This window comes from Tribolium castaneum, chromosome 9 (genome assembly GCF_031307605.1).
Source record: "Tribolium castaneum strain GA2 chromosome 9, icTriCast1.1, whole genome shotgun sequence".
Taxonomy (NCBI): domain Eukaryota; kingdom Metazoa; phylum Arthropoda; class Insecta; order Coleoptera; family Tenebrionidae; genus Tribolium; species Tribolium castaneum.
In genome coordinates, this window is record NC_087402.1 from 7,926,236 (window position 1) to 7,951,317 (window position 25,082).

The window sequence follows — 25,082 nt, forward strand, 5'->3', positions numbered from 1 at the left end:
CGGCCATGATTTATTAACAATATTAAGGCAACTAATGCATTGATTTTTATAGTGTTATAAAACCACTTTGTTCAAAGTTTGCTCCTGACAACGCTGCATTTTTATAACAGATTAGCGCTATAAAATTATACCAAAACCCACATCTGCTGATAATCCGATCAAACATCTTGCACAATCTCTAATAAACTTTCCTAATTTGTTGGAAAACTGTCTGTTAATTCTTAATTATGGTTGCAGGTGGTTTTCCCACATTTTTCCAACTTTTAGTTAAAAAATATTTAAGATAATTGTTATTACAACATTGCAAAATGCCGCAGATGGAATTTATTGGCATCACCTGCTGTCAACAATCGCTAATTTTAATATTCTGCAAGCGATATTTGGTTTTTGTTTTAGTAGGAAATTTCACTTTTAGTTTTTTTACGAAAATATAAAAAATAGTAACGAATTTTCGTGCCAAGTAGGTTTATAGTCTTCTCCAATTATATCAGTTAATTAGGCAAATAAAATTTAATAGGAAACATTTTGATGCTGTGTCAGAAACAAGTCAACAGGATCTTAATAAGAATCAATTTAGAATTTCACAAGGATCAATCTATTGAAGTGATTGATGTTACGATCAGATATACCATTTTTGTAAAAGATTACCATCAATGAGGCCTGTAACAGTACTAAGCTCTTTACAATGAGTGAAACCTCCCAAAACCTGCTATTAAATAGAGTATTCGTTACTTGTTAAACAAACGACACCTGTTAGACGTAATAAATATTCCTTGCAGTTTTTGTAAAGCTTCAAATTGAATTTATTAGGTGACGGAATAAGTTGCAAGTTACTATCTATTTTCTCTCCAGGTGTTTGCTAAATTTGGCATCATCTCAGCTGTGTAGTGAAATTAACCAGTCATTAATTGATTTTTTGCTACCATTCACCTAAAGTTCGGCGATTCGTCTAAAATTCCGGCAGGTTAATCAAAATGTAAATTGATCGAAACATGAGAACAATCTGTTATTTATGAATAAAATTAATGTTTCGAGCGTATTGTTTGAGTTAATGATTTCTGACAGGTTTGACTGCTGTTTAATAAAATTCACGTTAATATTTTACGATATGCAAAGTACGCGATGAGAGCCGAGAATTTAATTAGTTTCCGGTTAATTTGTGCAGTGCTAAATTCCGATTAACATTAAAGGAATGCCAATTTCAGCCCACATCGAAAAAGTACTCTTTTGTATACAATGTTGAAGTGTGAGGTAATAAAATAGTCAGTGAACGCAATTAATTTGTACACGAAACATCATTAAACTTATCTCGCATTAGTATAGGTAATTACGCTCGATTTATAAGCTTGTTTTAAATGTGTCATAATAACTATTACGGGAATAGTCCTCGAAACTGTGGGGCTATAATCGAAATTGCGTTTAAACAAATAAAGTTATAAAGATCGCTGTTAAAGTGAACTATCCGGTTATGCAAATTTCGAGCACTGTTGAACAGAGCTTGTCCGGTGTTGAACAGGATTACGTCTCCAATCGCAGCAATATATTACAATAGTGTCTCAATCCGAGCCACCGGAGCCCGAATTAGTCAGTCGAGGAATATCGCGTGGTCCTGAAACAGAACCCGAATTATGTATGCAAATCTTAATAGAGTCTAATTATTTCTGTATATAAATGAGTATCAATGAAAAACACTCGAACGACCATTTCAGGTTTGTAAAATGGAAAGACATAAATTCGATGTGAGATTCTGTGCGCTTATTCGCACTTTTGAGACACTTTAGTCGCCATAAAATCTTAACGAAGCAAACACCATTGTAAAATAATTGGCACGTAAACGCCCACACCGCCAAGAATTAATATGTTCAAATGTCCCGCCAGATAAACGGAGAAAATTTGTGGCTGAGTTACGACCGATATAAAATAATCCGGTCGGGAGTGCTTATTAACCATAAAACGGGCTTAATCGCTTCCATATTTCAACGTGTTTGATTTTCGGTCATCCGTCCATCTAATCTTTTAATTAAATAAAATGCCCCAAAGTTTTATCACCTCCGATTAGCTCCACATAAATTAACCGAAAATCCGAAAACACGCGAGGCGACTCTTAATTAAGAAAAATATCCGGAGCAGAACCTGATTTCTCAACACCTCCGAATAGTTTTCCAAACAAATTCAGCTCGACCATGGAATTTATTACAAATTTGTCCGCTATCGCTCTCGTAAACCCAACAAATTAATCAGCTCGAAATGAATCCATAATCTGTCGTTAAATTTTACGAGCACTTTTAATTTTACGACCCCGTGATGTCTTCTTCAATGTCGCGGCCCGAATTTTCGAAAAATCACACACATTCCCGGCTGGTTTACGACGCGATGCCGTCTTGTTATCGACCTACAAGTATTAGTTCAACTCATAAATCCACACGGCTACCATCCACTTTCGTCGACACTCCTTATTGTGTTAACACGACGCTGAATATCGGAATTCCACGTTTATTTCAAAACAGCATTTACATTTCTGTTTCCAATGCGATTCGGTCTCACAACAAGCGAATAAATCGTTAATGTTTAATTCATCAATCAAATCAAATGTAATAAGGAAGTCTTTTCCTACCTTTAAGGAAACTAACCGGCGGAGTATTGCTCTCCGAGCAACGGATTTTTAACTGGAACGGATCAATGATAACTCAGACAAACGTTTATGCAAATTGTATTTCGTTAACAATTATTACAGTTTCTTACGGCTACTATACAATGGACGAGTTGCCGCGGCTGTCCATTCATTAGAAAAGCCTACGCTCTCTAACAACACGACAACCAGGCAATTTATTAAGCCAAGACGATTTCCTCGTCTTCCATATACACATAATTTAAATATCAACAATTTCCTCCTATTCTACAAGTACGTTCAGACAGTACGACTCATTCTTCTATTATTTACAAGTGCGTCCAGTTATTTCTATGATCCTCGCATCAGATTACTCCTACGAAACCAACACTAGGTGAGGGACTCGGGTCACCGGCGACAACGGTTCCAAAATCAAAACAAGAAATGACTAGTAGGGGTTTGAAATAATTTGACCTGACCTGACTTGCTACCAAAAATTTTGACTTCTTAATTCGCTAATACTGAATAGTGAGCTTAAGTCTTTTTTGATTTTGGAACAAAACTGCCATCTGTGTTAATTATCGGGCCGAGTGGAGGAACCTTTTGGTGTATCCGTCGCGTCATTTAAATAGTATTTACAGAGATAAATAAGTGTTATAAGAGTTGAATTGCTTTGGTAATGTTGTTTCACCATGTACGTAATCGTAAATTAATCGCGATCGTGCATAGTGAGCTGCAAAGGCTGACATGTGGGCGTCTCTTTGGCCGGTGAGTCGACTACTTCGACGGGACTCGAAGAGCGCGACCTCCGCCTCCGTGGCTCGTCGTTATCCGACTCGTCGTTGACGTTGATCTCCTCCTCGGAATCCGTCGCGTAATCACTGAGACGTCTCATGTTATCATGCGCCAGCAATTGGTTCGGTACCAAAGCTTTGAAGGCACTATTTTCTCCGCCCATCTGCAACAAAAGGGAGGAAGCCGTCGGTCCCCCGGTGCGAGTAGTAAGCGGCGAGCCAGGGGTGGAAGCGGCTGTGTAGTGCGGTGAGGGCGTCAAGCGGCCGCCGAACATCGAAGACTGGCTGCCTTGCGGGCCCGGAGAGGACTGCTTTAGCAGGTTCATGCGCTGGTGGCGTCTCCATTTCGCTCGTCTGTTAGAAAACCAAACCTGGTTTCAATACCACCATTAGTCCGATGTATGAATGTTAGATTGAAGACGTACCTGAACCCGGGCCTCCGACAGCGAAGTCTTCGACGCGAGACGCTCCCGCGTCGAAACGCACGGATAGTGGCTCTTCTCGAACTCCTTTTCCAGCTCTTCCAACTGATCGGGGCTGAAAGTTGTCCGGTTTCTTCTAAATTTGGGTTGCTCGGAGCTGTCCAGACTCGAATCGTCTTTGCTGTCGGGGTGGGTGCCAGGAGGTGAGTTGAGAAGGCCGTGGTCGGGATGTGGGGATCCAGAGGAGCTGGGGGAGCCGGCCATCATGGACGAACCGGCGCCTGGAGGTTGGAGTCCCAGAGGACTGTTAGGCCACAGAGGTGAATGCCAAGGGAAGGCAGCAGCAGCTGCTGCGTAAGGATGGGGGTGGTAGAGGCCATAGCCAGCAGCTCGGGCGAATTCCGCGGCAGCTCTTTCCGCCGCGCGATTTCTGAGTATCCTGTTGATGCTACTCACGGATGGAGCCGTCGCATTAGTGCACACACCTGCAATGAATAATTACCGTAAAGTGTTAAATCTTTTGTGATCTGCTGGCTGACAAGATAATCGCCCATCATTAGTCCCGTGTGCAATATGAAATGGAGAAGATTCTCCGAAAGTCGAACTCGTCGGTTGTGTTTCCGAGAAAGATTGGATTGGCAAGTCGACGTTTTTATTTCTTAAAAACCCTCGAACGTAATGACTGGGCAGACTGTTTGTTTAATCGAAGTGAAGATCCTCGACTTGACCACAAAAGAATGAATAGTTCCTCGAGTACCCTCGAGTTTAAGAAGTGATCTTGGGAAACAATACGAAGACGTCGTAATTATTATCGATACGGAGGAAATTTTGATTGCACGATGAGTTGGCAGTTGCGAGTTATATCTTCCGGAATTCCGGACAATTCTCGGTCTGGTGGTCTGCAGATGTGCTACCCTCGCCTTGCGATCTTTTCTGCGCACCAGGGGGCGTGATTGGTCTCATTTCTTCGCCGGCACCACACCTCTGTGTGACAAATGAAATCGAGATTTCACGTTAACTAGATTGCGCACCGGACCGTTCAACACAATCCCTACTCACACAGTCGAGCAATTACTTGGGATACATCCGCTACAACCATATCCTAAATGTTTTCAAGGTTCGACTAATCCTTAAGTAGGAAGCTTCTTAATTAAACTCGCCTCGCTTAAATAAAATGTCACACTCACAACGACACTGACAACGGCTCAAAGCAACCTTCAGCGACGCTCTCAACCAACACTCGAATTCGTTCCAATAACCAAATCCAAAGACATTCAAACACTGCCATTGTCACGGCCGGCTCGAAATTCCAGCCTTCCGGAAGCCACGCCATTATCTCAATCACAGCCAGAAACCGCGCAGATGGTTGACACGTTATTGCAACCTTTCCAGACCAAACGATAAATCTAAGTCCAGCTCAGCGGCACATCAATAGGTGCTCCGAATTATCGCGCTTGTGGCTGAATACGCCCTGATGCGAGAAAAATATTATTCAATTACAAATCCTTCTCTACAATAGTGCTGGAATGTAATAGAGACGGAACTACATGTGCCATTATAAGGCGTGAGCGCCGCACAAAGAATCCAACAGACAATCCTTCCTTTGAGTCGCGTGTCCAATTGAATGACCATATCCAACTTGACCATTGAATTGAGGCAGACTCGCTCTTATTATTTTAAATGAATATTTGCAATTGGGCCCACCATGAAGTATCATCTTCCCAGTTACATAATTAGACTTAAAAAATTCAATTGGTACCGGTGGTAACGCCGAAAGAGAAGAAATAAAGTAACTAAATGAAGGAAACACCGCTTGGGATTGAATTTATTGATAGACACGCTGGAGCCAGAGGGTCTGAATAAGGAATTAACGTGCAGATAAATCAAATCGAAGCGATGGTATCTCATCCTTGCATCCAAGTGTGATCATGATCAATGCATCCGTATGATAAATATACAATTATTAATCATTCATCAGTCACAGTATAATTACATGAGGTGGGTTCCGATTTGTCCCGGGGGCCGATACAATTGAGATCCGAGACTGCTCAGTGGCGGAGACAAAATGAAGAAGTAAGACGATTGCCCGAGGCTTTAGACGCGATTTATTTTGAAAAAATCTCAAAATTGAAACACTGCTTGCACAAACCGCCATTGATTTAAATGGAAGGCGCTAGCCGTAAGGCTAATTACCCGTTCCTGCTTGCCAGAAAGTCTCATTTAATTGAAGTTGTCGAAAACATAAATTCTTGACTGCATTATGGTTGCAAGCGTCTTTTATCCGAAAAAAAAAAACAGTATAATTTACGTTATCCTCCCTACATTCACAATACGTATAATTAGGTGTGGTTTTCCGTAACAATAACCGGCTCGGCACTGGCAGTTTGGCCAACCTAAACAATATAAGGCCCCTTAAACATTGTCATTTCTTTTGGTTATTTTACCTGCGGTTTTGTTGATCGAAATAAGTGTTTTCATTCACACGCAGTAATTTTTTTCTTTTCGAAAAGTCACGGTTCCGTCACGGAACGTATATCTCTTTTAATTTTATTTAATTATGTTGGGTTTAAATTGACACGCACAAAAATCGTGTATGATAATAATTAGGTGGCGTTTCTAGTTCTGTGAAAATCATTTCCGTAATAATTATAATCGCCGGCTAATTGCTAATTTTTCGTTTGCGAGTAATGGGCGCGTTTTTACTCACCTTCTGATATCAATCTCTCTCGGATTTCCCATGCGAAAATCGTCGGATTCTCTCTTTTGTACTGTTCTATCTTCGAGACTACGGCTGGAGTTGCCACTTTGGGCTTGCTGCCACCGATTAGTCCAGGCGGTCGAAGCGTGCCTGCAAAAAATGACAATTTTGGTAACCACAATTGGTTTCACCTTGTACACGGAAATTTTCTCGTTACGGTTTGGTAAAAAAACTTTCAAAGAGCGGAAGAGGCTAAAAGTTATGCTGATTCGAAAAGAGTGCACTACCACCAATTTCTCGGAAGGATAATAAGCGTAACAATTTATTCTCAAAGTTAAACAAAAAAATAGTCATAACGGGCATGAGTTCTTCCATAATTCGAAGTAATTCCAAACGAAAAAGACCAAATTCAGAACAAAAAGCACGAATGGTATAATTTTGAATGATTATTACCAAGAAAATACCTCGGAGATACGTTGGAACAAATACTATTCTATTTTTGTACTTAATCGATTCTAAACGTTCAGCGTAAAATTTTCAGGTATTTATGAAAACAGATCTGGCCAGTCCAGGCAGTGAACGCTCTAAAATGGTTGGAGACGAATTTGTTTGTTGACGGGACTTTGATATGAAAAATAATGAAAGTGTTTACTGCAATCCTAACCCATTAATTAAAACGACCACATTTACCTGCCTCATCTACCATTGAAGTCTCTCTTGTAAAATCGCCAAATAATGGTACCAAGACCAAATTTTTTACTTTTAAATATACATAATGATAAAAAACAATGTCTGTTTAGTAGGAAATTGCAATCATGAAATTGTTTGATACTACACAAACACTAAATAAAATTCAATAATTATGAAAACAGATCTGGTCAGCCCAGGCAATAATTGGAGACGAATTTTTGAATTCAGTAGCGGGTTAGGACTGTTTTTGTTGATGAGAATTTGATTGAAAAAATAATTAAATTGTTTACTGCAAGCCCAACCCATTAACTAAAACGACCACATTTACCTGCTTGATCTACCATTAAAGTCTCTAAAGTAAAATCGCAAAATTATGCTGCCAAGACTATATTTTTGTACATATAAGTATGAATAACGATAAAAACAGTGTTTGTTTTGTTGAAAATTGCAATTTGAAATATTTTTATTCCACAAAGACTGAATAAAATACAAAATTATGAAAAAAGTTTTTGCACGAAAGAAATGTCCCGTTAAGTTGATTCTTCTCCATTTACATTTAGTCGTGTGCAGTGTGGTAATTTGGCTAATAAGAGGAGAATTGTTGCCATTTAGCAGAGTTACAAAATAAAGGATTACCACCTGCTTTATGTTAGTGATGACCTGTATTCAAGTTGAAGAACAATAAATATCAGCGCGACATCTGCCACGTCTATAGTTAAAGAAGGGTACATTCATCCACGCCAGTCACTTCCCTTGTCTTCTGCTTATAAATTCACGACACACTTAAACGGTCTTATAAATTTTGGCAAACAAAAACTTGTGTCATTAAAGTGATATAAAAATCCTTTATGGACATAGTATTCAGACTGGTCGGAAGATTTGCAGCGAGGCAGCCAGCGATAATCTTTCATCATCGAAACCCACTCTGATTTAGTTTCTTCCACGTGACGATATGTGTCGTATCTTTTTTCGGAAATTCGGTCCAGCTTGCGCTCAAATATTAATAGTATTTGGAGAAAATCGCGTTGAATAATGGAACACGGACAGATGCAAGACACGCGGCCGTAGAAAAAACCGCATCGACATAAAAAAAACTACATACAAAAGTTGTAAATTGAAACGGCCACGTTCGGTTAGCTTGTCTATAAATTTGTTCCTGCAATAGCCGATATTTATCGGCCGCGCTACATTCTTCGGCGTACGCCGAATGGATGCCTGGTTTTTGTCACTCCTCAGATTTCATGATGTATTCTGTTTGCAAAGTTCTTATTAGCACTATTTAAGGAAACCATTGTATCAATGCTTAGCTTTTTACTCGTTTTTCCAAAACAACAATGCTTACTTTGGCATAACAGTAAGCAATAAAGTTTTTAGCGGAATTATTGCTGCTGCCTTTTTTCCTTTTCCAGCGGCATTCCCCGAATTTTCCGACATGTCTCAAATACGAAATCTAAGCGCACGTTTTCGGAAAGACCGCGCAAAAACTGCCGGCTCGGGAGCGTTGCTCTGGGCGAAAGCTCAAAGCACGGTCACACGCATGGATATTAAAGGACATTAAAGGAATTGTCCGATCCGTGGGCACCCAAGCTGGGTTTGCGTGAGACCGTAGAGCATGGATGGAGCGCCCCGAGCTCTCCGGCTACTTGGAACACTTTGTATACATGCAAGTGTAATTATTACTTTTTCATAATCCTTTAGCGTTCGTTATTTATTTCCGCAGGACATTTTAAATACAGTCACATTATGTTATTACCCCCGTATCGCGACCAATTATCACAAATATTTGTGAATGTTTACTGCAAAATCATGTAACGTGAATATTCGATCGTATCTTAATTGGTTAAAAACGTACTTAATGTTGCAAAACATTTATGTTTAGGAAGATAAATCAATCATGCATTATTCATGGACAGTTTTTATGGAGAACGGACGTATTTACGCTACATATTATTATTTTCCGAAATAAAAAACCACAGGTGTGCCCGATGAACGTAATTAAACGCCGCTTTCGCCCAAAAGCACAATCGAATAATACTTTCTTAACTAATAAATTTTTGAATCACAAGCGAAAGCACTTTTATTCGATTAATTCCAAACAATACGCTGCAAAAAACGACCCACTTTGACCAGGGCCTTTTTAATTTTTGTTCGCTACGCCCAATTCTACGAACTGTTTATAACCCAGTCACCAGCTTCGTCGAGTTCAAGCAGTCCCGTAAGCTATAAAAATGCCTATACTTCTAGTTTCAGCGATTTTTTTTCTACGTGACCAATTTTCCTCAGGTTACGATATAAATTTCTAATCATGTCAGAAGAGAATTTAACGTTTACTCAACGGTTTCGCACGCAAGAGGTATTAGGTGCCTATTAATTATATTGGATTAAATCTTGTTTCAGCATTTCTTTCTTGTTTAATGAGCTCCAATATACACAAGAATAGGTGTAAAATCGCTACTTAAATTCACTCAACAAAATTTTCTGGTTACTTATCTAAAAATTACTACACGCGGCAATTTAATAGCCATCTCTGACTTATATCAATTACACCTGTATTCTATGATATAATCTATTACTTAATTGTGATAATTAATAACAAATGAGCTAAAATGGCGTCAGCACTAATGCTAATAATAATTAATAGTGACAAGATTATGATTTAAACAGGAAAATCAAATAAGTCAATTACACATACATCCAGAAAAAGTTGATATTTAACAAGATAAACTGTTGATTTCTACTTCTTGTCCCTACTAAAAATAATTCAGGAAATGTCATATGAATTATGTTCAAAACTGACTATAATTACGGTTTTTATAAAAAAAATAATAGGACAAAAATGAAACCAAATACGTAAATCACTATTCAAAACATATTATATTTAGTTAGATTATTATTTTAGGTCGGGTCACTTCAGATCAGGAAAGGAAAAACGTTCCCCACCGAGCGCATGACATGGCGTAGTCAAAAATATTGGCAAAGGACTAAAGACGTTTAAATGTTAAAAGTTAAAAAAATAAAAATTTAAAAAATATTCAAATATAAAAAAATTATAAACTAAATACATAGATATAAACAAATGTATGAAACCAAAAGTTTTGTTCCTAAACTATGTAGCTTACCAAAATATTAATTAAAAAAAGTGATCATTTTTCCAAATATTTTTTTTGAAATTCCTTTTAGTTTTTGGACATATTCAAACACTGCGGCAAATTTTTTGGTAAAAGATTATACTCTAAAAATGACTTCTAATTATCACAATGTTTTTAAACCAGTGTTTTCTAATTTTTAAATTTGCATTCTGAGCTCATTACGAAGATTTTTAAAACCTGCCTAAAATAGTTGTATCTATGGATGTTTTTTATTTGCAAAAAAATTGACGCATCAAATTACTAGAATAAAAACATCCATGAATATAAATTCGAAAAATCTTCGTAAAGAGCTCGAAACCCAATTTTAGTCATTTATTAAAAAAACACTGATTAAAAAAATACTATTTGTATCTCCAAAAATTAATGAATTTCAAAAAAATTATTTTTAGAAAATTATCACATTTTTAAAGTAGTCAATTGTGTACTAATTAGTTTTTTATAACGTACATCTTTTAGGCACAAAACACTTAGTTCTATACTTGCATAACTTTGTGAGTATTTGTAATCAGTAATCAGTTCGTAAATTTACCCTTGCAAAAGCTTTCTTGTTTTTTAATTGGGTAGACATATCTATTTAAAAATACCTCACTATAAATAAAAATAATTATTGTAAAAAAAACTGGTTGTGAAAAACATCTTGGAGGTGTTTATTATTAGCAGTCTTTCAACTCTGTTTTGAAAAAAAATTGGTTTGAAGAAAAATGTTGGCTACTTGAAAAATATTTTTAAGTTTAGTACAATTAAATAAATTTTTGTGTGTTTTTCGTACATAACTAATGAGTACTAGGAACCTATAGTACAAAAAGGAACATTAATAAATTATTTAGGTATATCCCTTTAGCTGCTGTATACTTAAACATGCAGTGGAATAATAATTGTGAAAAAATCACAGTGCTTGTCTGAAGTGAAAGAGACATAATATTTTTTTGGAATAATTTTATTTTTCAATTATATCCTTACATCAATGCATTCGCGTTATTTTTCTTGTAGTAAATTTTTACGGGTTGCGTCTCGGATTTTTTTGGGGGATTGTAACTAAATTTACTCTTTGGATTCTTGTTTTGTATAAAAAATTTAATGGTACACCTACAGCCTAATTTGTGCCAAGAAGTCAAAATTGTTGGTTAAAGTATCCAAATAACATTTTTTTCACCCTGTGCAAATTTTGTTCATGTTTTTCAGAATTCACTTTATAAAATAGGAACTGATTAGGTTCTACAGTAGACTCATATGCAGGTAACGTTAGAAGTTATGAATACATTCGTGGCTAGGTATAGATTTCTTTTTTGTTATAAGTACATACACAGTTTTACCATTAGTGGTAAAAAAATAAAAGATCTAAATGAATCTTGATGCAAATAATGTAAGCGTTCTGCGAATAATAATCAATTACGAGTTGTACCCGCCAATTACAATGTCACAACTTGGTACACGCATACTTATGTGCGTCACATAATTGTAGTTTTTTGTAAAACAGAAGTCAATGGGGGAAGAATGATCGCAAGATCTAGTAAAAATGCCCCAATGCATGCATGATATATTTCATCATCGATTTTCGGTTGAGAAAGCCATATTTCTTGGTCATTGTGCAGGAGTTGTCCGTGTGTATAATTAACGCCTGTCTACGATCGCCTTTGTTTATTTATGGCTCAGAAAGCAAACGAGTAGTTTCGAGTAGCGCCAATAGTGTTGGAAGTGTTGGCGGTAGTGTACCGTGCAAGATGTAGAACTCTTCTGATTTGATGTGTATAATTCAAAAGTTCTTATACGGTCTCGCAAACTAGCAAGTTATCATTGTGCAAGCAGCCTACCTATTACTTACTCTGCCAAGGTTTCCCTAACATGCGATCTACAAAATGGCCGACTGTCTGGGAGCATTTAATATCTCTAATAACTGGAATTATCATATCGCATTAAAATGCTACGAGGATTATTTATTTAAGCACGTTTGCCATTTGACTATTCCTCTGTAATTTCAACTAAGTATAATTATATATCGATCCATTATTTATCGCTCAGGTTTCTGATATGACAGTTCCGCATTCAAAATACTTATTTCGAATTCAACAATAGATTTATTGCCGCCGCGTCTTCAGCCTTTCCACTTCAAAAGAAACCAAATTCGATTAATGCTCACACCCAAAATTACAGTCACGCTTTGAAATTAAATCAAGCTCATCCACAACACTCGTTATTGATACCCAAACCATCTAAATTCACAATGAAAATTCACAGTTCGATTATTATTGATAACTATAATATTTTTTCAACCACATCAAAAATTCCTTTGATACAATAGAAATATTTTTCACTCCTCCTCGTTCAGGTCGAGCTTGTGAAACTGAAAACAATAGAACGCTAACATCAATATTTAATCATATAACAAACTCTATTATTACAGAGTTGCTGGTTATAGAATTGTACGGAAATTAAAAACGTCGGCCGGATTTACAATTTTCAAACAATAAAGAAACGGAATTAAATAAAAATTAATAACTGGGGCAAATCCAAACACAAGTAACGTCGAATATTTAGCAGAATTCGCCTTATCAATAGGCGTTCGACAAGGACATATGCTAAAATATGCTAACCAATAAGAAGTAATTTTGTAATCAACCATTAAAGCAACTATGGATAATTAACCAGTCACAGAGTCACACACACTTATCAAGGAATTTAAAAACGCATGACTGCCATATGCAAATAGTTGACATTATTTCTATAATTATCTACACTTAGTATTGTTATTAAAATAAACCAACAAGAGATCAAAAAAAGATAAGTCTTTTTATATCAAATATGAAAAATTGATAAGACACCAATTTTTTACATTGTAGAGCTACGTAGATCCATATTTTTCGACGAATCGGACAATCGTAGAGAATTGTTTAATACTTGAATCAATTAAGTAAAATAAAATTTGTTGATAAAATAAGTTAACAATTTAAGTCAACAAAACAAAAAAAAAGTAGGATATACGAGTAGATAATTGTTAGGTGATTACTGATTAAATTTATTTATTAATATTTTGAAACACTTTTTAACTGATTTGACTTCTTTTAGCGTTATAATTTATCGATGGACAATTTTGCGTGATTTCTACATCATCAAGAAAAGATGTCAAAAGATGCAGCTACCCATACAATTTAGCGATACTAATTACTTGAAGCTGCTAATTGCTAGAACAATGAGTAACAAAAATTTAATTGTACGTCTCTTTTCATCCATGTGCCGAGTTGAAAGACAAAAGTTAATCATTTTGCCAATTTCCAAGAAGACAATTTACCATTTCAGACGAAACGTGTGTTATTAAATGCAGTTACTTTCCAAAATACCTTTTAAGCTTATTTTGCATGAGTATTCACTGGTTGCGACTTTTGACACGCAATTGCTCTTCGTGAGGTTAGTCTTCATTAGTTAGACCTAAATTATTAGTTTGCAACATTCTTTGACTTCAAAGACCAATCAAACCAATACGTGAACTAACAACTGACTCGCATTAATTTAATAAACGTGGTTTCACCATGCATTGTAGCCATCAAGTAGCACAGCATTTTCCCAACACTTTTTTCGGAAAAATTAAATATTTGACTGCGAGTTTTTGTGCATCGATCGTTGAAAAATTGAGCAAAAGCGTCTCAAACGGTGAATAGACGTAAGGTCTCGCATGGGTTGAAGTAATAGCCCATTATAATTATGACAATGGAGTAATTATATGGATGTAAAAGGCAGGTACTCACACATGTCTATCCGTTTATGATGAGCAAAATTACTTGAACGATAGGGAGGGCCAGGAGAAAACCAGTCATGCTTCAGCTCAATTGTACGTTACGTGCATGAGGATTGTAATTTTTGTAAGATATAACCTCGTCTTCACAATAAACAAAAATAAGCCTGACACAACGACATCGCCGAATCGATATTCGTCCCCCTCGAAAAAAGCGACTGCGTTACTCATTACTCTAATAAAATAATGAAACGCAAACATGTCGTTAGGGACCAGCCAATGAATACGGTTTCGTTCCAATGTCGGAAGCACAAACCGTGAACTTACATTATGTGAAACACACCCCAGGACGAAGGCCATCTTTACAATATTCTAAACATGTCGTGACGATTGGACTTTTTTACAATATATAATCGGTCACAAAGATGACATCAAACACATGTTTTAGAACATGCAACAAATGCACCTTCGGAGAATCGCATGCTATTGACACCAGAATGCAGACAAAACTCTTTTCCATTAATTACTCCTGAAAATTGTTTTACACGTAATTTTTTAATTACTGCAAACAGATTGTGACACGAAATTTGCAACATTTCCGCTAAATTTTATCACGGCTGAATCTCGGCTGAATTAAATTCCGACGGCTGAATTGGCGATAATTATCGAGACTTGAAAAAATCGACTCGAGAGTAAATTGCAGACACCATTCACGGCTTCAATTCACATTACAGTAGCTTCGAATCTGCATTGAATGCTGTTGTAATTGGCGATTTACCGATCTAAACTACTTAATAATTTCCGCTCATTTTCGAAATTGACGCCGGAATACTCTCAAAATTCCACAATGTGTATAATGGAAAGCCTAATTCCAAATCAAGTTTTCAGCATTCTTAACATCTGTTTTATAGGTTTTCGTGGAAGCGAATATTTAACATTCCACAAATTGCTCAAATCTTCTAATCTTTATTATTAATTGAACTATTTTCGAAATTTGACAGTAACATTCTGCTTTATTATTATCATTAAGCATTAACAACATTTTATTAATTTGGTGCAATAAATATTTCTAAATTTATGTACCTACGTATGTTTTCAAACGGTGGCGTTTTGTGGTCTGGTCAGTTTTAACTAAGAATATAAAAGGAAAGTATAAAATCAAGATGTGTCTGCAAAAGTATTTTTAGAAGAAATATAAACTATAATATTGTTTACTGGTCTGTTCTAAAACATAGAAATCTCAAAAAAATAAATTTTACTTGAAATAAGAAAGGCTTAAATTAAAAGTTAAGAAACATACAGGCATTTTTTCCTTATAAATTTTGATTTTCCGTCCATTCCATTACGTCGGTTTCTGGTGGTGGATACATAAAAACTTATAAAAACTGTTATTATAAATTTCGTTTAATAACTACTTTTGTCTTTTAACTGCTGAGTTTTTTAATTTGTCATTAAGATTCAGTGTAACACAGAATTTTTGAGCTCCAAAAATGTAAACACGATGCCGCCTTTTTTTAAACTTTTAGAAAAAATGAAAATATTTGTATTTTGTGGGTTAAACAAGTCACTTTAGACTTTCTCTATATATAAACCGTCTTACACTGGATTCTAGTGACAAATTCACTGAAGGAAAAATCCTGCTATTAAAAGACAAAAACAATATAATAAAAATTTTAAAAAGGTACTTCTAAAAGTCAAAAACTCTTTTATGTTATGTCATGTCACATAACGATACCTGTGTGAAAGGAAAAAATCGTAGGATTAGGATCTTTGCAAACTTAGTAAGACACATCTCGTAAATTTAAATTTTAACATTTCTTAATTTGAATACTTACAAGATTCCATCGCTGCGTAAAAATGTAAAATTTGAATGAAACTGTTATTCACAGTCTGTAGGAAATGAAACAGTTATTCCGGATGCATACTATTTTATAAAATGCATAAAAAGTATAGAACTTTACAGAGTATTGTATAGATTAGTAAAATATATTTGAATAATTACATTTTTTAAGTTTTTTATTTTCTAAATTGATTTTTTGTTTCCAATCTCTATACGGTTAATATTTTGAACAATATCAACGCATCAAACTGAATTTTGCGACTTTTGATACCGGATATGTACGTAGGGTGAAGGTATGTTATGAGACAGTTTAAGATTTTTTTTCCAAGTTAAAATTTTGGTCAAGAAAGGCACCACTGTTCTTACATTGTCAATAGGTCTTATATCAACACCAAGGGGATAGTGTTCAAAATCAATTAACTGTGTCATAAATTTCTGTGCCCTATTCGCAAAAATTTTTGCAGCTCTCGTCGTACAAGTGAATAAAAAGATGAAAATTAATAACAAAATATTGTTGATTGTTATTAACGTAGAGCTAACATTATGTAGGATTTATTTATCATGCAGTTTGTTCGATATATTTTATACTTCCTCCGATAAATCCAGACGCAATGCAGAGAAATGAAATCAAAAAGGTTTCTCTGTGCCCTTTGTTGTGAATTTAAAAAGATTTTTAAATTTGTTTGTAGAGTTATTTTTTATTTTGATAGAAAATGTTAATTTGCTTTAGAAAAACTGGTTTATTGTTTTAGAAAGTTGGTTATGTTTATTTTTTATTTTATATTATTTAATAAAAAATGGGTCTCATACTGAGAATGCATACTGTCGTCTTATATTGAGAACTCTTTTTTTTAAACAGGCAAATTTCACATATCTGACAAAATCAAATTTTTAAACTAAAATACAAATTGAAATCGTTGCTGCGTTTTCCTGATGAAAATAAATATATACCCCCTTCAGAAAACGTTCATTTTCAATAAAAAATATTTAAATTTAAAAAAATGTATTTTTTTAAAAGGTGTGTCATAATAGGCATCTTCACCCTACTCAACAGTTCTTTGCTTTTTTTAATAATAAATAAACTGACTTTTTTAAACATTTTGACAAAGGACCAAAAATTAGAGCAAATAATTGTCTGCGTTTTCGAATTAGTTAAATAATGTATTTGTAATTTGCGATCTAATAAAGTCTTGACAAAAAAATATTTTCAGAATTGTTGCGTTTAAAACATCTAATATATCCTGACATGTCCAGTTACAATTACATACACTGGATAGAGTCGTATGTGTTTGTGATCGATTAACCAACTTCCAAGGCAACATTTTGTTTGAACTCCTATAAAAAATTTATCGAAATTATTCGATTTACCTATACACGTCTCATGACGAGAATAATACGACGTTTCAGTGGTATATAATATTTTTATTTGAGCATTTGTGAAAGATGAGAAATTAATAAACCGATCATATGGGTTAGGCATAGTTACAGTCGATAATGAGACGTTATGACGTGCAATTATGTAAAATTACAAATAATTACGAAATATTGATATCTAATTACTTAAGTGAATAATGCATCCATACATGGATGGAATAGTTTAGTTCGTTTACTGCAGAGGTATAAAATCCCAACAATGTCATCGCCTCTATAAAAATAGTCGGCTGGAGCTGCGAGGTGCGATTTGTGATCGTAATGAATGGTTGCGCCTAAATAATTCCCGCTTCATTTAATGGCTATGATTAAGACGATGGTTATCGGAAGCGTCCGTAAAAAACAAAGATCTTAATCGAAGCGGCAATGTGTAATTAAAATCTATAACAAATCTCGGGATTACGTCTGAAATCCTATCATTTATTACGAATTATGGATATAAATAACAACAAGCCTCGTCGGTATAAATCGTGGTTGCTTTTCAGCAACAATTAAGTGGAAATTTATGGCGGCGTTTTCGCCCTCTCTCGGTAACAATACGGTGTTCGAAGACCGATTACATACTAAATAAGATGGTTTATATCGGCCAACTGTTCACAGTGACCAGCCGTGATCTCTATCACACTATCAGATATGCTAATGCAAACCGAACACTTATAAATACTGAGCTACTTAATTATAATCCCGATTTTGTTCCAATAAGACAAACGTGTTAATAAAGCTCACGGGGAATCCAAGACCGAACTTTGAAACACCAGCGAGTGCACTCAAGCAAAAGCTGTAATTTTTTTAAGAGGAGCTTTTAGATCGCAATTGATAATGTGGTAAATGTATCGGAATATGAAATATTGCAAATAATAACACACTATTATACACTTAATCCGTTTGTTCGTGTAACTGGTCTTCCGTCGTTTGTTCGAAAGCAAACCATGACGCGCTTCTGACAATAAGAACTCAGTCAAGTCGCTAATTACACGGATAAGTACATCCCGATTTTACTAAATCATATTATTTATCGGCGACTTCCAGGAAAATTCATTCCGTTTAATCGGTACGTTAAATTGGCCATCTAATCAGTAATAAGCAAGCACGGATAAATACACTAATTGAAAAATATGCTTTCAGAAGCGCCAGCCCCTATCTTTGTTCAGAACAACGTTTCCAACAATGCAATATGCAAACAAGCAAAACGCATGAATTCCAAATGAGTCGCTCTCTGTTCTTCACTCATTGATATTTAAGACTTTTATCGCCATTCAGACATTAGCCTCAATTAGAAACCCTAACGGCTAGAAACAGACTGTTTCAAAACCACCCACTAATGAATTCATTTTTGCAAAAATACCGAACGAACGTTTCACAATTTTGTAAAACGGTTTAGTCATTCCCAAAACCTAAACAAGGTATAATAAATGACCATTATGCTCTTCTCCCCTTATAAAGTTTCATCATAATACAATTCCAACAAAAACAACATATTTGGCGCCATAAAAACGCCTTCCATCGATCTTGTACTTAATAAATTAATAAGCCAGGACTTAAGCTTCGATAAATCACCGTTTATCGTCGAAAATTAATTTTCCATTGTCATCTGCTGCCAATTTCCAATTTCCTTCAGTTACAAAAGGCCCTCGATCAAAAGCCATCCCATATAGGGAAATTAAAACTTACCCAACAATTTCGTGACGGCACCTTGTTGGGTGAGCATATGCTGGGCCAGGTCGTAGTGTCTTAGCCCGAATCTGGACAACTCCAGGAACCTTTGTTGCGAGACTAGCGAAGCGAGCGGATGGCCGGGAGCCGTGGCCGCGTTTCCGTACAGCTCCCTGAGGGCAGATGGGGCAAGGGAGGACGGGACCGTCGAGGCTCCCGACGCGGCCCCAGCAGGACTGGTAATTGTCGGCGATGAGGCTACTGCAAGGCAAATATGAATTGTTAAATTCTTGATTAAGAAGTTCGGACGAGCGCTGCATCCTAATTGGAATCAGAGGCGGACTGACAGAAGAATTGTCTTCTGCTCTGCTGACTGGAGTGGCGTAAAATACAGCCTTTTAAAGGGCCGATTTCGGAATAAAATTTAAATGCATTAAGGGGCGCATCTGTGAGAGTGTGCACCTGTTTGGGCAATTTTTGGGCAGGTAGCGCTCGATAGGGGGCAACACCTCATTTTTCTAGTGTAAACACCGGATTTACAGTTGTTGGAGGACCACCCCATGTAGGTTTGGCCGCGCTTTGTTATAATTCGGAGCACATCATAAATCGAATAAAAATTTTAATTCACGTTTTTTGATGTATTTAAGAAACTCGCTCAATGATTGTTATAATTAATATTTATACTGCGTCGATACAAACGTTCTGCATTGAATTAAGTCTGTAAACCTGTAAATCCTGATAATTGATATCAATTAACGATATTGCAACCAACAAAAACCGCCACAATTAAAATGTCGACGCAATTTAAAAAACTTCATGACAAATTGCTCGACCATATAAGTCGCATCGATTCTCGAAGCATCTAATAATATAATCAACTCGATTGCGGAGAATTTTCTCATTTTTTCCGCCCTAATTTTTTGATAACTTGTTCGTGTTCAAGATGTTAATCGTAACACTATACGGAGAAGACTTCGGTGTTGGATTACGGATTTTTTCACTGCGCTAGCGGTCATGCGACAAAGAATGTAACTAATTATTCAGCTAAGGGTGCAGTCGCACTCCTGCACATAAATAATGGGATTAATAGTGCGAGACTTGCGCCATTTTGGCCGAGGATGGATTTATAAACAGGCGCTTGATTTGTTGCACTCATTTCAGATTATATTCGCACTTTGTTGATTTAAACTCGCTGCTACCGCCTATCTGGACATAAATAAGCAGTCGGATTATTTTATGCTGCCAGGCATCTCCGGCCGGTCATTCATTCACAGCTGGCCGTTCGAGACAATAATTATGCAGTTTTACCAAAAATTATACAATTTGGAAATGTCAAACAACACCGGGGGCGATGTTCCCATTCCACGCCAAGATTTCACCGCACGAAAAAATGCATTTTAGACTTGATCTAGCAAGAATTGACGCATAAATCATAAGTTCCCATGAGAATTGCAACCAGGATGTGAGAGAAAGCTGCAAAAAAATTATTGAAAAATTCCTAAAATTGTATCAACTCTTAAGTTGATACAATCACTCCAGACAACTTGTTTGATAGCTAACTTCAACAACGTATAATTAAAAGTTCATCTTTTGAATAAACTATAACTTTAACAAAGAAACTAACACAGCGTATAAATGTCATCGAAGAAATACAGCTCCAAGTCCATTAAAATTTAATAAAAAGTGATTGCTGTTTTGCATAAAGACACAAACATTACTGTTTCTCTCCCAACACCTGTAGTTACGTCTAGCCTGTACTTTCTAGGGACATCTGCCTATAAATGATTTGTGTGAATTTATTCTTAAAATTTGACCATCGATCACAACGGAAACAACTTAAGTCACATTTGGACTATTTAATCAAGCAAACACCTGTAAGTCGAGTAATTAATGAGTTTTCCATTCGAGATATCCGTTTAAAATCATTGCTATGAAATTAACAATTTCACGAACAAATAAAATTGTAACAGTTTTTTTGAGAGAACCTTCAAATTAATTGAAATATCTACACTTTTAATTAACATTTAAGTGGCGCACTAAGTAATTATGATTAATTACTGCCTTGTTTCAACATTTACAGTTGGAATGAGTGGAGCATTCTTTGCAAGACGGACCACCAATAGAAATATTTTTATCGGTATACCTCAACTTCGTGGGTTTTCGAAATAAAGTTAGATTGCCTCTAACCACAACTATCATCATAAATCTTCGATTTAACCGAAAGATATTCGGTTGCGTTGAGTAATATTTTTATTTAGTGAATCATATAATTATAAACTCTGGTAGTAACTTCAGGCTGCAATAATTTTATTGGGAAGTTTAGTGAATTAAATATTCAAATGTCGGAGCTTGACCCATATTGTGGTTTTATTAATGGTGGAGACACAACTAAATCCAAATCAAATTATTTATTGTAACAAACAATTAAAAATTCATCACTTATTGACTACATGAATTAATAAAGTCATTAATAATGCTAATTTATTTAGATTCTTTTTATTACATTAGCAATCCGTTGCATATACAGGGTGTGTGATATTTTAAGAATTCAATGCAAGTATTTTAATTGCTTGATTTGTCACTTAATGTCTTATCACTTGCATTAACGACAACTCCTAAAGAAAAAACGTAAAAAACTCAAATCCGTAATCATATTAAAAATTGACCCAAAAACGCTACTTTTTAATAAATTATAGCAGGTGATTCACCTAACTTGACGAGCCTAACAATGCAACACAAAATACATGCCCCACTTTAAGGCACTGGCAATAAAAATCAGTTTTGTCTTAATAGTGTTGGTATTATCAGTTTTAAGATCAATTACTTTTGGATTTTATAAACTTGTGTCACGTGTTTCTGAAAAGTTCAAGACAGAATTTTGAACTGAAAGAATTAATTTTTGATTTTATGAAAAAAATGTTTAAATGCTTATCAGGTTTTTGGTGAATGAGAGAGTTTAGAGATAAAAGAGTTCTCTCATGAAAGGCAGTTTTGACGTCACAGTTTCTTATTCTCAAAGCGATTATCTGGCCTAGTTCTCATGGCAGAAAATTTTGAAAAAAAAAATTGATAATTTCAGTTTCGGTCATAACCATAACATAATACTGCTAAAATAAGTTGTCAGTGTTTTTTTACTTATATGACAAATCAATTTTGTGTAGCTTTTTTGGCTCTTTACGTGAATCACCTGGATAATAAAAATATTATTTCACATCTGTAGGTACTTGTGTCTATATAGAAAAAAAGGGTTAACAATTTTTCTTCAAAAGATCATTAGATCAAAGGATAAATCTGTGTTATAACTGAAATCTAGGGACAAATCAGTGATGGAAATCATTAAGAAAACACTAAAACGTGGTGGCCTGCGTTATGTGCCTAAATCTTGAAAAAGAAGTTTATTTATTATTTACGACGATTTTCGGTGCAACATCATGAAGCGAAAAAAATGAATTAGAATAAGATAAAAAGTTTATATTTATATTAGTACCTACCTACCAGGTATTTTTTTTTAAATTGTAGTGGACATTATTTAGTGTTAGGTACTTTTTTTATTACGATTATTGTTATGTTTAGTTATTAAGAAATAGTAAATAAAATCTATATCTACATATACCAGATTAGATGTTAAACAGTTTAAAAAATCTATCTTTGTAGTAGGTATGAATATCGGGCCTAGTTTTTCTACGTTAAAATCACAATGTTGTTTATAGGCATGTGAGTGTAGGCATAAAAAATTGTCTCTCTCCTATACCTACTAATCAAACCAAATTTGTCATCAAGTAAACTGAAATTGAAGAAACTAAAATAAAGTACCTACATAAAGAAATATTGAAAAAATAAAAGCGCTATCTGCGGCGTGCGCTTTAAACAATCCTGCGACCCCGATCTCCTGCTTATGTCCTTAATACATAGAAAAGATATTTCACTTACAGAAACACTACATTCGAAGTTAAAGATGAATCCGAACAGAAAACTTAAAAATCTATTTATAGAAGTTGTCTAGTTTTAAGTAAATACCTATTGAAAACTGTATAATAAATGAGATACATAAATATTGAGATGAAATAATCCTGTAAATCAAATATTAATGTGTATTTAAATTAAAATTATTTTTCTGCACACATTTTGGCTTTTATTTTTTTACAATAACCGCATAACAATATACAGATGCCTGTAGGTAGTAACAAAGATAATCAAGTCATGAAATAAATATGCAATGACAAAGTTAGAAAACCATTTTTAAGACGTTTTATACAAATTGAATTCAGTTCATTATGTAGATTTACAATAATGCATGTAATAATAATCTAATGTTTTAGTCATAAAGTTGGATGTTTAAATGACTGAAAATAATTTAAATAAAAAGACAAGCAGCTGTGGTCATAGATTTTATTTCCTCGCAGTGTTTGATACAAAAAAATGAGCATTTGCTTGTCGATACAAACAAAGCGTAGCTTTTTGGTTTGTGATTGGTGCAAAGATCGTCACGGTGTAAAATTTTGAAAAACCTGACCTGTGGGCGAGAGCGGAATGGCCGTAGAGAGAACACTGGGCGCCGTGTTAGGGGCAGGCAACCCGACGGAGTCCATTTTCCAGTTGACAATGGCGGATCGGGCGGCGGGAGCGACCGGAACGGGACAACAGCCGGAAAGTCCAGGAACATTGGAAAAGTCGTTTCCGCTTCCCAACGCGTTTCCGTTGGAGATTAGCATTTTGCTGGCGCACTGTTCATGGGTGCCTCTCTGCACACGATCACTCGTTAATGTTATCACCGCGTTTCAAGTTCACTGCGCGCCAGAAACCTTGGAGGCTCTCCTCTGGTGAAGAGGTTGAAGCTCATCGACTGCAAGCACAACACTGAATGAGTGCGCGGCTACCTGGCAGGTAAGCGGCGCTACCTCGAGCTCGGTTGGCTACTTGTGCTCACACGATAGGCAGGCTTGAACCCTCCTGTGCTCTGCCCACTGCTTTGGTTACCTTTCAGCTTACACCGGATTGCGCCCGGATCGAGAGAGACGACGGCTCCGGGGAACGGCGGCAGACGGAGACCGAGATGAGCGATAATGCAGACGGGGATTACCAGCCGCACTGTCATATTTATGACCGGATCAAAGCTTTGAACTCGGCCTAAGCCGAGACTCGTTAATTGATCGACTTGATTAGCGACAAATATTCCGATCATTGATTTATCATGTTTATGATCTCAGGCGCAGATTTGAGCAACTATGTAAATCCTTGCGTCAGGATAGATTTTTATCACGGGATCTTCATTAATTATAGATGCAAAAGGGGAACGATATTTATTGCATTCATGACGTGGAAATTAACCAGAATTAAATTTTCAAACGCGTGATTTGGGTAATTTTTTAAAACAGAGAAACCTTTACCCAATTAACTGTTATAAAAAAAAACACCTACTTACCTCTATTTGGTAAGTTTTTCACGATTTCCTTTTTGGATCTATTAAACATTGCTTCTTTATTATAGTCAAAAAAAGCCAAATTAATATCAAAAAATTGAGAAAATAAGCGATCAAAAATTAAGTAAGAATATTTTTGCTATTTAGAAATTTTACTAAAACTACTCTTGAGATGATAGTTTTGGGTATAAAAGACTGGACGGACTTTTAAAACAATTTCTACACACATATTTGCCGACAAAAATAAATAATGTGGCATAGACCTCGTATATATCTGCAAAAAAATTAAACAATTTACTCTCATGACGATGATTTTGAGGAGTCATTAGGCTAGATTTTTATCAAGGGATGTTCATTAATTATAGATGCAGTAGGAGAACGATCCATGACGTGGAAACTGATGTAAATCAAAATTTAAGTCATAGGTTTAAGGCACGAAAATTAGTTGATTTAGCTAATTTTTTTAAGAGAAAACCTTTATCCGGTTAAAAAACCACAAACTGTGGTATAATTTCTGTTAGAAAAAATATATAGGCTTATCAACACACACCACCTACTTACCTGTACTTGCACCTGCAAATTTACATACGCAAGTACATAATATATTCTAATTTGATGATCTCATGTTGTCATAACAGTCGTGAGTTTTGT

At 35.5% G+C, this 25,082-nt stretch overlaps 1 protein-coding gene across 5 annotated transcripts; it reads right to left on the reverse strand.

Annotated features, from left to right (window-relative positions):
* Positions 1–2,694: 2,694 nt before the first annotated feature.
* Eyg (eyegone) lies at positions 2,695–24,554 on the reverse strand. Of its 5 annotated transcripts, XM_008194246.3 has the most exons (6): positions 23,911–24,554; positions 23,526–23,855; positions 19,031–19,273; positions 6,532–6,672; positions 3,828–4,309; positions 2,695–3,773 (listed from the first exon to the last, which is right to left on the reverse strand). In XM_008194246.3, the coding sequence occupies exons 2-6, from the start codon at positions 23,722–23,724 to the stop codon at positions 3,318–3,320; spliced, it is 1,521 nt and encodes a 506-aa protein (XP_008192468.1). In that variant the 5' UTR covers positions 23,725–23,855; positions 23,911–24,554; the 3' UTR covers positions 2,695–3,317. The 5 variants fall into 5 exon arrangements, with proteins under 5 accessions (XP_008192468.1, XP_064214689.1, NP_001107817.1 ...); XM_064358619.1 differs by lacking the exon at positions 23,911–24,554 and having other exon boundaries at positions 19,031–19,270; positions 23,526–23,902; NM_001114345.1 differs by lacking the exon at positions 23,911–24,554 and having other exon boundaries at positions 23,526–23,875.
* Positions 24,555–25,082: the final 528 nt, after the last annotated feature.

What these genes read in the sequence shown, in the direction of transcription:
- Eyg (XM_008194246.3), bottom strand. Translation starts at nt 23,724, where the DNA reads ATGCTAATCTCCAACGGAAACGCGTTGGGAAGCGGAAACGACTTTTCC. An exon ending in AGAGAGATTGATATCAGAAG is followed by an intron (nt 4,310 to 6,531) that starts GTGAGTAAAAAC and finishes TATTCATTGCAG; the next exon opens with GTGTGTGCACTAATGCGACG. An exon ending in TGTCGGAGGCCCGGGTTCAG is followed by an intron (nt 3,774 to 3,827) that starts GTACGTCTTCAA and finishes TATTGAAACCAG; the next exon opens with GTTTGGTTTTCTAACAGACG.